This window comes from Clytia hemisphaerica, unplaced genomic scaffold (assembly GCF_902728285.1).
Source record: "Clytia hemisphaerica strain Z4C2 unplaced genomic scaffold, Clytia hemisphaerica genome assembly, whole genome shotgun sequence".
Lineage (NCBI taxonomy): Eukaryota > Metazoa > Cnidaria > Hydrozoa > Leptothecata > Clytiidae > Clytia > Clytia hemisphaerica.
This window is the reverse complement of record NW_027103918.1, coordinates 1,212,151-1,226,352: the sequence shown is the minus strand read 5'-3', so window position 1 is coordinate 1,226,352 and position 14,202 is coordinate 1,212,151. Positions and strand designations below refer to the sequence as shown.

At 34.8% G+C, this 14,202-nt stretch overlaps 2 protein-coding genes across 2 annotated transcripts; one reads left to right on the top strand and one right to left on the bottom strand.

Annotated features, from left to right (window-relative positions):
• Positions 1 to 3,289: 3,289 nt before the first annotated feature.
• LOC136809646 (aquaporin AQPAe.a-like) lies at positions 3,290 to 8,270 on the bottom strand. The gene is made up of 5 exons (XM_067066193.1): positions 7,913 to 8,270; positions 6,958 to 7,193; positions 5,581 to 5,661; positions 4,800 to 4,922; positions 3,290 to 3,948 (listed from the first exon to the last, which is right to left on the bottom strand). The coding sequence occupies exons 1-5, from the start codon at positions 8,217 to 8,219 to the stop codon at positions 3,817 to 3,819; spliced, it is 879 nt and encodes a 292-aa protein (XP_066922294.1). The 5' UTR covers positions 8,220 to 8,270; the 3' UTR covers positions 3,290 to 3,816.
• Positions 8,271 to 12,437: 4,167 nt separating this feature from the next.
• On the top strand, positions 12,438 to 13,394 carry LOC136809677 (melanocortin receptor 5-like). The gene has a single exon (XM_067066221.1). The coding sequence runs from the start codon at positions 12,438 to 12,440 to the stop codon at positions 13,392 to 13,394; it is 957 nt and encodes a 318-aa protein (XP_066922322.1).
• Positions 13,395 to 14,202: the final 808 nt, after the last annotated feature.

Here is a 14,202-nt window from a genome sequence, read left to right as displayed (position 1 = left end):
GTTTTTTATGAAAGCGGGTCTCAAGTTTCATCAAAAGATGCCACATACACAACAAATGTGTAGACCCAGAGAACAATTATAACTTACACGTATCTGACTAAGCGGTTTAAAATCAATTCTTTATTCCACAATTCATTTGTCGTAAACTCATAAACTAGCCATACGTAAAGTTTTTTATGAAAGCGGGTGTCAAGTTTCATCTAAAGATGCCACATACACAACAAATGTGTAGACCCAGAGAACAATTATAAAACTTACGTATCTGACTAAGCGGTTTAAAATCAATTCTTTATTCCACAAATTCATTTGTCGTAAACTCATAAACTAGCCATACGTAAAGTTTTTTATGAAAGCGGGTCTCAAGTTTTATCAAAAGATGCCACATACACAACAAATGTGTAGACCCAGGGAACAATTAAAACTTACAAGTATTTGACTAAGCGGTTTAAAACCAATTCTTTCTTCCACAAATTTATTTGTCGTAAACCCTAATACCCATATACTACTAGCCATCATCATATGACTTACACTCAAAAATTTATTCACTTGAAACCCAAGCTTTATTGTTTAAAGAAACCCGTTGAAAGAAATTTTTGTTTTTTTTCAGCTCACTAAACTTGTACCCTGTGTGTTGAAAGCGACTTAAAATCAATGTAAAGAAAATAAACTTCAGAAAAATAAACCACAAAAGACAGGACACCAGTATTTTCTATATAGACTAAGACGTTTCTACTGTATTAAAATATTACTTCAAAGAAATAGGGTTAAACAGAACATGGACAAAAAGAATTGCTCCAAACAGACAAGAAACTTGTACTTAACTGTGTGATTCTTTCCTTCATATCAAGCAAGAGGTGCATCAACCATCGCCATCTTGTTTGCCGCCAAGCCAGAGAAAGAAAGGGAAACTGGGACGAGTTTTGAAATGTTGATAACGGGCGGTATTCTGCAGTCGGTATAAGCGCCCTCGATCGACACCCTTTTAATTTTTCTCAAAAATTTCAAAGTCTGAGAGCTCAAGCAAGTCGTACGGCAAATTGATAAAGCGTGCCGTGTAAACCGGGTTCTCGACCAACTTTTATCATTCTTTGACATTTTTACAACATTGATTAATTGATTGTAATTATTAATCCGTGTATAAACCTTCGTTTTGAAAGTCTGTCAAAATAAGAAAGTTTCCAATAGTTTCCAAAAATTTCCTTTTGAAACTTCAAGTGTAAGATTTCCGTATGTTGGAAATTATAGGAAACTCGTTGTAAAAATTTCCAAATCTGGAAACTAGTTGAAATGTGAAAGTTTCGTAAAATGGAAACTAGTTGAAATTTTTACATTTTTCCCAGTGTTGCTGTTGTGACCTGTCATTTTCAACTGGTAGAAAACATGTACAATACTGTAGAAAAAAACTTTCAATAAACTATTGGAACATTAAAAAATTAGTCAAACTTAACCAAAAAAAATTTTGGTACACAATTTTCATTAGTAACTGAGATAATTTTGGGTTGTAAGACCTTGAAATATATTTTTGTAATTTTTAATAGTTTAAACTAAGTCATTTGAATAAATAAAACAGAACGTCTAATCGACTAGACTCAACGTCATTTTGACCTCAAATATCCGTCAAACAGACATCCAGAAAGACATCTCAGGGACGTCTGATAGGTCTTTCATCTCAGTGCGTCTGTCAGAAGTCTTCGAGACGCCTGAGAGATCTTCCGAGATCATCTCGTGTCCACTGAGATGCGCAAATATAGTTTCACCTGTTTTAAAGGATGCGTAAAACTCAAATTACTGCACTGTAAATATCACATATGCGCACTGACAGAAAAATAATTTTTACATTGTAAACCTCGTATTTACAAGTCAGTAAACTCCAAATTTACAACTGTTTGTAAAGATCGCATTTACAAATGCAGAAACTTCATATTTATTCGTTTGTAAACATCCAATTTACGCCATGCAGGGAGTTCACTTTTAGACATTTACAACAGAACTGAAACCTCGTATTTACGCAGAGTGTAAACCCGTTGTAAACATTATGTTTACAAAGGTTTGCGCACGGGTTTACTGAGGTAAACGGAACTGCGTAGACTCCTTATTTCGTGCAGTGGCTGTATGAAGGTAAAAATGGGAAAGAATGAGTCAGCGTATTCAGGAAAATTCATGGATGTGGTCTACTCTCAAGTACTTTAACCAGTGCTGTTTGTAGTACCAGCCATAACGATTTTCGCTTAGCTGTATGAAGGTAAAAATGGGAAAGAATGAGTCAGCGTATTCAGGAAAATTCATGGATGTGGTCTACTCTCAAGTACTTTAAACGGTGCTGTTTGTAGTACCAGCCATAACGATTTTCGCTTAGCTGTATGAAGGTAAAAATGGGAAAGAATGAGTCAGCGTATTCAGGAAAATTCATGGATGTGGTCTACTCTCAAGTACTTTAACCAGTGCTGTTTGTAGTACCAGCCATAACGATTTTTCGCTTAGCTGTATGAAGGTAAAAATGGGAAAGAATGAGACAGCGTATTCAGGAAAATTCATGGATGTTTGTGGTCTACTCTCAAGTACTTTAAACGGTGCTGTTTTTAGTACCAGCCATAACGATTTTTCGCTTAGCTGTATGAAGGTAAAAATGGGAAAGAACGAGTCAGTGGTATTTAGTAAAATTCATGGATGTGGTCTACTTTCAAGTGCTTTAACCAGTGCTGTTTTTAGTACCAGCCATAAATATTTTATAAGCTCAGCTGTATGATAGAGTGAAAAGTGAGTGACTATCCATGAAAATCTATTTATGTTGTGTATAAAATTCCAGGTCTTCCAGCTACTTTATCTGGTGCTCTAACGATTTATAAGAATATTTCTTATAGTAATATTTTCCTTTTTCTTATAAATAGTAGCGTATTCTATTACCGATAATTTATGTGAACTTTTTCTTGATTTAAGAAAATTAAAGAAGATATTTTCTCATCACAAGAAAATATTTATTTATAAAGTTAAGTAAAAAATACTTGACATAAGAAAAATTTTCTTAATGGTATAAGAAAAATTATCTTAAAAGAATTTTAAGAAAATTTTTCTTACCTATCGGAATAGAAAATATTTCTCATCTTAAGTAAGTTTTTACTTAACTCGTTATTTTTTTTCTTCTAACAAGAAATGATTTTTTGCAGTGTTCGATGGCTAGAATGTAAAGAACAAGTTAAGAACATTTTGAGGGTTTAAGGCTTTGCGGTTTTGAAAACAGCCAATTTCTTAGGAAAATGGACAACAATACATACATAAAAAATGGGGAAAATAAGAACATACTAAAAATATTTTTATGCTTGAAACTAAAAATTTTCATATTGGAAGTATTAAAGAGTTATTGAACAAAAAAAAGATTACAAACTTACGCATATTTCAATTTTATAAAAATGGCAACAACACAAAAGGGTGTTTGATTCCCTCCAAGTCGATATCAACCGGGTGATCTATCATAAGAAAACAACTCGTTCACATAAATCGTTTATATTTAAAATTCATTGCCATAAATCTCTAAAGTATAGAGTATTAAACTTGTTTGTCAGCTCTTATAGGCCATTTCACAGTCGAAATGGATCATGGGTAATCAGGACTGGTTGTGCCCCGATAACGGTTTCCGGTCGGTCAGATCAAAATTTCAAAATTTTTCAAAACATTTGACCAATAGTAAGTCGTTATTAGCGCATAATGATCCTGATTACCCATTACGCTTTGCGACTTTGAAACGACCTTCCATGTTACATCCTTTTGAGTTTTTCTGACTTTTTTTGACCAGTGCGGTCTGTATTTTAGTTTTTGATCTTAAACGAGTTTCTCTTGGCCAAGTGGTGGATAGATGATAATATCAGGACCAGATGAATGACTAGTCAGTACTTTGTTCTCCACCTTCTCTACAGCATTTCGATTTGTCATAATTACTTCTTCACGAGATGGCTAAGAATGAAAATGAAATATCCTGATGTTTAGTTAAAATCGTATCCAGTCCTAAGGGACTGGCTGTTTGATAAATTCAGAAAGGTTCACGAAAGTTGAAAATTAAAATTGAAAAGTAGTATACTCTTAGGTGCCAAATAAACGGGGGAGGGTTCGTATAAATGGGGGGGGGGTTGGAAAAATTTTTCAAATCAAATAAACGGGGGGGGCCTAATTACCCGGAGGGTATGGACTTTTAAAAACCCTAAAAAGGGTCAAAATAGACTAAATTTAGGCTTTTTAGAGTAAAACAAGAAACTTTCCTTTTGGGAGCTGGGAATTTTTTCAAAAATTAATAAACGGGGGGGGGTCCTAATAACGTCCGGGGGGTTGGAAAAAAATCGAAAAATTAACAAGCGGGGGAACCCGTTTATTTGGCACCTAAGAGTAAGTGGCTCTAGGTACGAGATTGGTTGTTCATCAATTAGAGACGAAACTTTTCTTCCTTTAAAAATTTGAGGTTCTTGCACCTGATTAGTTTCCCAGCTGGCACACAACGTTGTTTCAACGTTAATCTAACGTTAAATGGACGTTATGAACGTTAGATAAGCGTTGAAACAACGTTGTGTGCCAGTTGGGTTACCTTTCTTTAAGGAAATTTTTAAACAAAGAAAACAGAAAATAAGAATGATTTTTCCAATATAGATTTTTTATATAAAACATACATCTGACTTACTCTCAGTGACTTGGTAACATTTACATTCCCCGCGAGGATGTGACAAAGAAAATATTAAGATAATATTGGTTAAATTTTTGGAATGTTCATTGTCCTTCAAAAATGTTGTAGATTTCTCAATTCTTTGCTATCTTACCTTGCAACATGTGATACTACATGATCGAGCACGTGGGTAGGGATGACCTTTTGACCTATGAATGATTAAGTCATGAACCAATCCAGACAAAGCACCCGCCAAAAAAGGCCCAATGATGAAAACCTAAAGGGAAAGAAATCGAGTGTATGGAATTGGAATTCTAAGTAATACACGTGTTTTATATAAGAATAAACTATATGATACCAAAACTCAATGTTTGAAGTTCTTATAAAAAACCGTTAACTGATGATTTCTAAACATTCCTGCCCCTGAAAATGCAAAGAATTAATTTACAAAATTTGAACAGCTTTAAAACACCCTTGTCTCACAGCCCCGGTGGAACTTCTTCCCATGATGGGGATGAAAATTATCCCAATATGGATACAAATTTTTTTTTTGTTCCCAGGTCAGAAAATAATTCAACGGGATGGTTTTGGAGTGCAATTTTTCCTATTGAATTTCGAACTGGGATGAAAGCTAAGTTAATTTCCCAGTGGGGCTGAAATTGTAGGGTATCTTTCCCACCGGAGACGAAATTTTAGCCCACTTTTAGCCAAATCCTAAAAGCCCATCCTGGATGTTGTATATATCCCCCTTACAGTATTTGACTTGTTTCGAGCAAATAAAATGAATTGTACAGATAATTTGACTGACAGATTGTAATTTCATCCCGTTCTAGAAAATACAAGCATTGCGGTGTACCCGGTGTGCTTAGCTTTTGTAAAGTGAAAGATCACCAAGCTGTGATTCACTTGATTAAAAAAATGCAAGCATTCTTTACCCATAATTCATTGAAGTTGTTTTCATAGATGGCCGGTGCAAGTGAACGAGCTGGATTCAAGCTACATCCAGTGTGCTCAACCTATGTAGAAAATGTAAATGATAAAAAAAAAATTATTTTGTAGTTACACTCTCCTCGATGAGTCAGCCATGAGTCTAAAATGCGCACATATTATTTTTTGAAGGATGTCCGAAAACATTAGTTTAGCAATTTTGACTATATTTTGAAAAAGTTTGATTTATCTTTTCAATCAATAGCTGTTATGCAGTGGAACGCGAACCCGCACGGGGAGGGATGAAAAAACTTGTTCGAGTTATATAGTAAGGTTTATAAGGTGTTGTTAACAGAAAGGGAAAAGAAACTTGTTCGAGTTAGGAGACATTCGAGTTAGAGAGACTCAGCTGTACACAGTAAAATACTAAGTAAATTGAAGAATTCACCTCCTCACTCCATACTTATTATCTTATCGGGGAAAACTTCGTCGGGGAAAAGTGACGATATTTTGGACAAGTGACGGATATTTTCCCCGACGAAAATTTTCCCCGGCCTTAAGGGCTCTGACCATAGACCAAAAATTGATTTTGGTATTTGAACATAAAAGTTATATTTCAAGTTCCTTAACACTTTTAACAAAGAATTGCCTTTATAAATTGCTTTTTAATCGAATCCCTTACTAGTAAGAGTAATTAAGAATTTAATTGCAAAAATGACGTTATGAACTTTAAAAAGATGTTAATAATATGTTGCATCACCCTCTTTTACAAAAAGTGCTTAGTTTTAATGGTTAATTAACTTTTTTGTTTCAAAATTTCTTTACACTGTCCGCAAAGAATTGAACTATTTTAAATTTTGCGGAAAATTTTTCTAAAAAGATGTGTCAAAAGTTATGACTGTTTTTTTAAGCAAAATCCAGATGAAAAATTGATGAAAAACAACTATTTTGAAGATTTCGAGACAAAGAAGCATTTACAAAAATTTTCCGCAAAAATTTTTATTGTTCGGTAAAAGATACACCATCTACTGCGAAAAATTTTTCAAAATGTTGTTTCTTCGCCAAAACTAAGCTCTTCAAAGTTGAAATACTCTTCCTCGCAAAAGTCTTCATTTTCTTCTTCATCAAATTTTTTCAATGCAATTTTTGAATTTTCAGATTCAGGAATAGTTTGTCTAACAGAAAATGTATAACATGCCATAGTTTTGTTGGTTACATCAGTCAGAAAACACATTTTGAACATGGCAATTATGAAAAATTCACTATGGTCAGAGCCCTTAATGCGTTTACCAACTACCAGCGAGTGACGAATTTTTCCCCGACGAAAATTTTCCCCGATAAAGATTTTCCCCGATGAAGTTTTCCCCGATAAGGTATACACTTACTAAAATGATGTGACTTAAAGCGTAGAAAATACCAATAGCGAGTGGTCCACTGAATCCTTTGAATGTGTCTCTCGAATTTCTTGAAGCGAAATGTATCCATGTATAGATAAAGGAGAAAATCATTTCAAATACCAATCCTTTGAGTAGTGTTGTGTCGGCGGACAAAACGGTCATTCCAACCGCACGCGCGGCCGCTTTAGGTACCATTGCGTCTAATGCATAAACGCCTGCCAATGCTTAAAATGAAAGACTTCAGATTATCGGAAACTTTTAATGATAGAAGGAGCTTATTTTGTATAAAACCATATTTTTCAATGGTACAATACTTTTTGTAAAGGAAAGCAAAGATCTACTGAGAGTAATCGGAGGCTCTGGACTTGTTTTATATTCCTGGTCCTAATCCTAATGTTCAGTTCAATTCAGTTCAGTTCATAGATAGTACTGTTTGAACAATCCAAAGAATGTCTAAAATTCCTAGATTATAGGCTATCCATGTAACAACAAATCATAATGGAAGGTTAAAGAAGGGGGTTAAGCAAAAATGGTGGTCACATCGATGAGGCGTGGACGAAGAAAACAGAATTCATTATTTAGAGATTGCAAGGATCATATAGCAGTGGATAAAAAAAGAGTGAAATATCCCAAAAAACTGGACTAGTTCACTCTAGACTGTGTTGTTTTAAAAGCCAAGTTACGCTCAGAAAAGTGGGTTGGGCTACTCCAGAAATAGTCTGTTGAGGAGGTGTGGTCCAGGGTGTAAAGGGTATAAAAATCCAGGTTGGTCAGTAAGACGAGGTCAGAAATCCAGGGTGGTCAATCAATGAGAACTGAGGACTTTTTCCCAGGGGGTCCTGAAAAATTTTTAAAAGAGTCCAGGGGCGTCGTCTCAACATAGGTGATACAAACGTTTCCATTATCTGTAAAACTTGTAGAAAAAGATAGGAACAACTCTTACCACCGGCAAACTGAAAAACAATGTAACAAAGAGCACGAAGCAATGAAATCCTCTTTGTCAACGTGCTAGCAAGTGTGATGATTGGGTTGATATGAGCTTTCGAAACATCTTTTAAACATTCAGATAACACTGTTAACATTCCACCAAAAACAACGGCTATTTCGTACACGTTTGAAACGTTGTATGGACGTTCATACTTGACGTAAACTGAACCACCGATGAAAACGAGGAGAAATGATGCTAACGATTCTAGTATGATGGAGACGTAGAAATTGGGAAGCTTTACTTCCTCACAGCATTCCACCATAGTTTATTTTTTACCTTTTTAAAGAATTCTGATTTTAAGATTTGTTATTTATTGGAGGTTAGCTTTCTTCGAGATTTAGTTTCGAGCGATAAAAAATCCAGAAAATTTTTTTATGAATCAATGTTTTGAAAGCTTTCGCGTGGATTTAATTTCACGAACCAGCCAATGGCATTTGTAGTGTCAAAAATAGCAAATTTGCGATGCGTGTCACGTTGAAAAGACACAAACACATAAGGTTTCAGATTTGCAAGTTAGCGATCACACAAGAATTTGCGAAATTGACAAAAAATCGCAAAAAACGCAAAACTAAATCTCATGAAAATTTATCCTATGTAAGTATGATTTATCTGCAGATATATGAGGCCCCCCCAGTGGACCCAAAATTCACGCCATCACGCCAATTTTTTTTCGATTTCACGCCATCACGACTGAAAAATTTGATTTTCACGATCACGCCAATTTTTTTCGATTTCCCACCATTACGCCTAGAAATTTAGTTTTCACGCTCATATTTTGTTATATAAACTTAAATTTTGCCCACATATATGTGTGTTTGGGCATTCTCATATGCGTAAGTCTAGATTATATCGTTTTTCCTATTGAAAACACACGAAAAATCTGGAAGAAATTTGATCTCTGTTTTTCTATCTTTAGTAATACACAGGGGTTAAATTCCAGTTTTTTTTTGGTGTTTTCGATAGGAAAAATGACGTAATCTTGACTTGTGCATATCAAAAATTGTTGGACAACTGTTCACATCAAAGAGCACCGGTTTGAGGGCTGAGGTATATTTGAGTAAATTGAAAAAGCTCACCGTGGTTGGGTAACGGAGAAAATTTTTGAATTTTGAAGGGTTCAAAGTGCTATTTTAGGACCCATTTCAATTCAATTTGAAAAATAATTCATGTAAAAATAATGGAAATCTTTTAAAAGTACAAGCAACATGAGGGGCCATGCCCCCTGGTCCCCCGTTGACGGGACCCATGGGCATTAATTGTGAATTAGCGTGAATATATTTCAAAAGGGGAACGAGGAGGCGCTACCATGGTTTGCGCCGACGGGAGAAATTTTCAACTTAGTATGGCTAAAATCGGCCTCATTTACTCTCTTTTTCCCAAAATATGGTTTAAACATCATAGGATTCCTTGATTAATCTGCTTAAAATTACACCTCATAATAAACCTGTTGCTTCTTTTTGTTTAAGGCTTTGCACAAATGTATGTTTTCCTGAAATAAAGCTTTGATGCATCTATAAGAATAAGCATCTAAGAAAGAGAGGAAAATGTTAGTTACGGAGGAAGCGCAACCATGGTTTGCGCTGACGGGGAAAATTTTCAATTTTCGACCCTCTGATAGCGTTCGACTTTATTATTTTAAAGACTAGCTAGCAACTGCAAAAAACAATCGAAAGTTACAAGGATAAATGGCAGATGAATAGAACTGTTTGCACCGTTTCTTTTATGTTTTAAAATGAGATCTATAGGAGGCCCCACCAGTTGGGGCCGACCAAGAAAATTTTGAAATTTAAACCCTCTAAATTGGCTAAAATTGACATAGACATACAATTCAACTAATAAATATAATTTTCACGATCCCGCCGGCATTTCATTTTCACGCCATCACGCCGTTTTTTTCAAAATTTCACGCCATCACGCCACGAAAAACCCTCCATCACGCCATCACGCCAACCGCTGGGGGGGCCTCATATATGAAATATTGTAAAATTTCGAGCTAAGGCGAATGTTCTGAATCTTAACTCGCACCAGACGTGAAATAGGTCATCAATTTGAGATCTCCGAAAAAACGCAATGGAAAAGCCTTCTATCCTTTCCTCCAAATTTTGATTAAGTTGGTTGTTGAGTGATAAGAAAATATAATTCTTTCCATCCCAAAAGGTATATTCTATCGTATCTATTATGCCATCTTTGTTTGTACCAATAATGGTGAAAAAATCTTAAAATATCAAAATATTATGAAAAATTTTACTGACCAAAAATTTAACCGCTTTCAAGATAATACCTAACTTTTCTTTTTCTTGTTTTGATTTTTTTTGTTGAGAAATACCAGAAAAGATTCAATTGAAAGCAATCTTTTTTTATATTTTTGATTCTTTTGAAGTTCAATGTGATTGAATATACTTTGATTCAAATGGTATGAATTTCTTCGATAGCAGGTGCATTATACACTATTTTTTATAAGAACCAATAAATTTTTGATGAGGCTCGGCTATTCTTATTTTTTGGCACGGAAATTGTTCTTATCCTGTTCTTATTTATAGGGTGAAATTAAGGTATTTTAGGATCCGTAACCAATTTTCTATACTTTGACCGCTAAACTGCTTGAAACTGGGTAATTCCAGGCTCAATATTGTTCTTAAATTGTTCTTATTCTTTAGCGACTTTTAGACTTATCATTGCTCTTATAAAAGAAAAGGAGTATATTTAGCAAACTGGTAGAGAACTGTGGTACTGTTCAATATAGGTATGTCCACTCCAAAGAAAACATTTGATAAGAAATACCACGTGTTCACAAAAACCTTTTTGCATGAAAAGGGTTAAATTTGGGGGAAAATGCACTCTAACACATACCGTCATTCCGCAAACCAAGTGTCCCCGGATGAAATCATCCTTTATCTTCAATGGGTTTGGAATTACAGTGGATTTCCCATAACTCGAACACGCCTCGGAACATGCAAAGGGATTAACTTTTTTCGAAATAAGGAAATTTCGAGTTATGGAGTAAAGCTTATAAGGCATTGTTAAGTGAAGGGACCATAAAACCTTTTCGATTAAAAGAAACTTTTAAGTTATCTATAACCTCTCTAGAGTACGAATTAAAAGAACTCTACTGTATCAAATATAAAGTCTGTTCTACTCAGTACCCACTCAGTAATATCTTTCCAATGATACCAAATTTATGAAGATTGAAGAATTCCTTCAAAAGTTATAGGCAAATGAAAAAAGAGTGCACACTTATCGTGAATAGACTTTAGTTATGAAATATAACGATAATTTTCTTGTGGTAGGATATTGTGAAATTTCCTAATATGCATTTATTGGTTCAAAAAGAAATTACCAATTTCCGTAGAGTAGTAATTTGCAGAGCGAAATACCGTAAATTACTATAAGTCCTAATTTAATTACAATGAAGCTTAAAAGAATATCCTGAAAAGAGGGGACAGAGCTAAGATTTCTTAATTGTTATTTGCTTGAAGTTTCTGGTTCTTCTCGAGTATAACAATTAGCATGTTTTCTAATTTAAGTCAGAAAATTGGAAATTAGATCCGGAATAAAAATATCGTAGATTCGAATCAAATTAAATTTTTAAAATTATGAAAATAACTAAATAGAGACAAGTTGGATGACAAGAACAAGCTGAAAACCTAACTAAAACCATGGACTCGGCTGGAGCTTTTGAAAGAGCCTTCAAAGAGTCTTTATTTAGAACAATATGGAAAACCTTCTTGCTTTAGCAAAAAAAGAACAGATGGCACAAACACTAGCAGACACAAGTTTTTTATAAGAACATTCAAAAGTTTTGAAGCCTTCGGGTGTCCTTGACTTTTTGATGTTCTTAAAATATTCTTTATTTCACGATTTAGTGAATATTTTTGTGCGTATTAATAAGGTCCCACAAAGCCTAAGGATGTTCTTAGCTTGTCTTAAGTAGTTTGGCCATCAAAGCCTTATGTTCTTATATAGTTTGCTCTTATAAAGAAATCGTGTATTTGATTCAAAATTAACTATGGTTAAATCTTCAGTGCGCCTACTAGTAATTAAAAAAAGCCCGTTTTTTTCAATTTGATGAAATCACTAAAATGCCATGAAAGACTTTCGAAATATGGAAAATGAGAACATCTAAAGAACACTTTTGGTCTTGAAACTTAAATAAACATTCGAAGACAAATATAAGAAACGGAACCATTCTGTGAAATATCATGCTTTAAAAACGTTCAAAGTGACCAAAATTGTACGAATAATTCGACTATAAAAGCCAGATCGACTGTTCGTTCGATATATCACAAAGAAAAGGAGCGGGAGCTTGCATCCATGTTGATGAAGGCCTTGGCATTTGCTTTAAAAGGATATTAATGACCCTAACTTCTAAAGGAACTGGATTGGGAGAGTTCATTGATCAAATAGATATAAACTTACAAAAAAAAAGAACACAATACCAGCTACACGATTATTAAACTCTCTTGGAACTAGTTGAAAAAAAATGGAGTATTTCTATATCGGTATAGCATTAATTCCATTGTTTTTTGTTGGAAGTTTGGCAAATATCTACACTTTATATTGTCTGGTGAAACGTAAACAACGAAAAGACGTTGTTCGGAAATTTGGCAATCTTGAGACATTATTGTTCACATTGACTATATCTGACACAATCTTCAGCCTTGGCTATCTACCTATCAAAATCACTATCTACTTGCTCAACCCTACAATGAAAGAGAAACCAAGATATTTTGGATACATGGATGCTGCATGCTTTTGGTCATCCACTCTGATTACAATATTGATTGCAGCAAACAATTACGTCAAAATTTTCTGGCCACAGAAATACCACCGACTGTTATCTCGTAAACGGATTCGAGCTTTAGTGATACTGGTTATGTTGATTTCTGCAGTGATTCCATTGGTCATTTTCCCAGCGATACAAATCTTTGGTGCACTAATGCTGTTAGCTTTTGTGTTCATTATCATTACGTTGTTTGTACTATATTACTTGATTAGGAAAACTATGAAACGTTCACAAACTCAAGTTGAAAGTCATAAAACTGGTAGTAACAATACTGAAAATAATATGAGGGCCAGAAAGAAGCAGATAGCACAAAGAAAGGTCACTAAAAACATCTTGGTCCTTTTGTTAGCATACTCTGTGTGTTGTTCGACTTTGCTCGTTTGTATCTTGCTTTATATTATTTCTCCTTCAAGATCAAAAAAGGAAATGGTCAAATTTGGAGGCTATGTTATGTCTTTGAATTGTATAATCGACCCCTGTGTTTATGTATTGAAAAACAATGGGCTTGGTAGAAAGATGCTGAGACGCAAAGTGACTGAAAAGAATAGAGGATTAAATATCAGGGAGGGTTTGACCAGGGATATGGCCGATTCGTCCCATGTGGATGGTGATTACTTTGTATTAAACAAAGAAGGAACAAAAACAACATTATAATCCGGTGGCAGTGTAAGTGGTATGGACTGGTTCCTTGAGCTAAACAGCTAATACACCTTTTGGACCCTAGCCGTACGGACAGGCGCTATGGTTGAAAAGGTGTTTCGTTTTAAGCAAAAAACGGTCTGTGTTAACCTTTTTGATAGACTGAATAATTGGCTGACTGTGTGATTAAGGGGCCAAGTAGTGTATATGGTAGCGCTCAATTTTGAGCTTTTGCTTTTTAGTCTGTCAGATATCGTTGTAGATGTTTTTTCGACTTCCAATATCATTCTTACTAATTGCAATTTTGGAATTTTTTTTAAAATGGTGAATGCCCTAGTCTACTACATTGAACCAATGTCAATTGAATACTATACATGGTCGGGAAGTCCCAGCTCCGAGGTTGAGATTTTTTTTATTTTGGTCACGTGATCGTTTCGTATGTGCAGATTTCGGCGGGAAACGAGTTTGCTACTTCAGGACTGAGCAGAAAATAAAAACAAACTTCATTCTATCCTTGGAGATAAATCAAACAAGATGGCTGAACACTTTGAAACTGCTGAGGTAGTCGAAACTGACTTTGAATTTGATGTTTTGGATCTCGAAGAAGATATTTCCATATTATTTGAGGTAGTAGACGAAGCTTTAGCATATAGTGAGGTTGTTGAGGGCATGGTGGATGAGATCTCAACGAGTGAAGTCGTAGAGAATGAAAAACCACCAGAACTTGTGTGTCAGTATATTGTGAGAAGGTCACAAAATCCAAAGGGGGGCTGACAAGGCATATGTCAAGCATGCATGCACAATATCACTATGATAACTACTA

Excerpts from the sequence above, each read along its gene's own strand:
- LOC136809677 (XM_067066221.1), top strand. The coding sequence starts at position 12,438 with ATGGAGTATTTCTATATCGGTATAGCATTAATTCCATTGTTTTTTGTT.
- LOC136809646 (XM_067066193.1), bottom strand. The coding sequence starts at position 8,219 with ATGGTGGAATGCTGTGAGGAAGTAAAGCTTCCCAATTTCTACGTCTCC. Across the intron at positions 7,194-7,912 it reads TGTTTTTCAGTTTGCCGGTG|CATTGGCAGGCGTTTATGCA; the intron begins GTAAGAGTTGTT and ends TTTCATTTTAAG. Across the intron at positions 5,662-6,957 it reads CTTTAAGTCACATCATTTTA|GTTGAGCACACTGGATGTAG; the intron begins GTAAGTGTATAC and ends TTTTCTACATAG.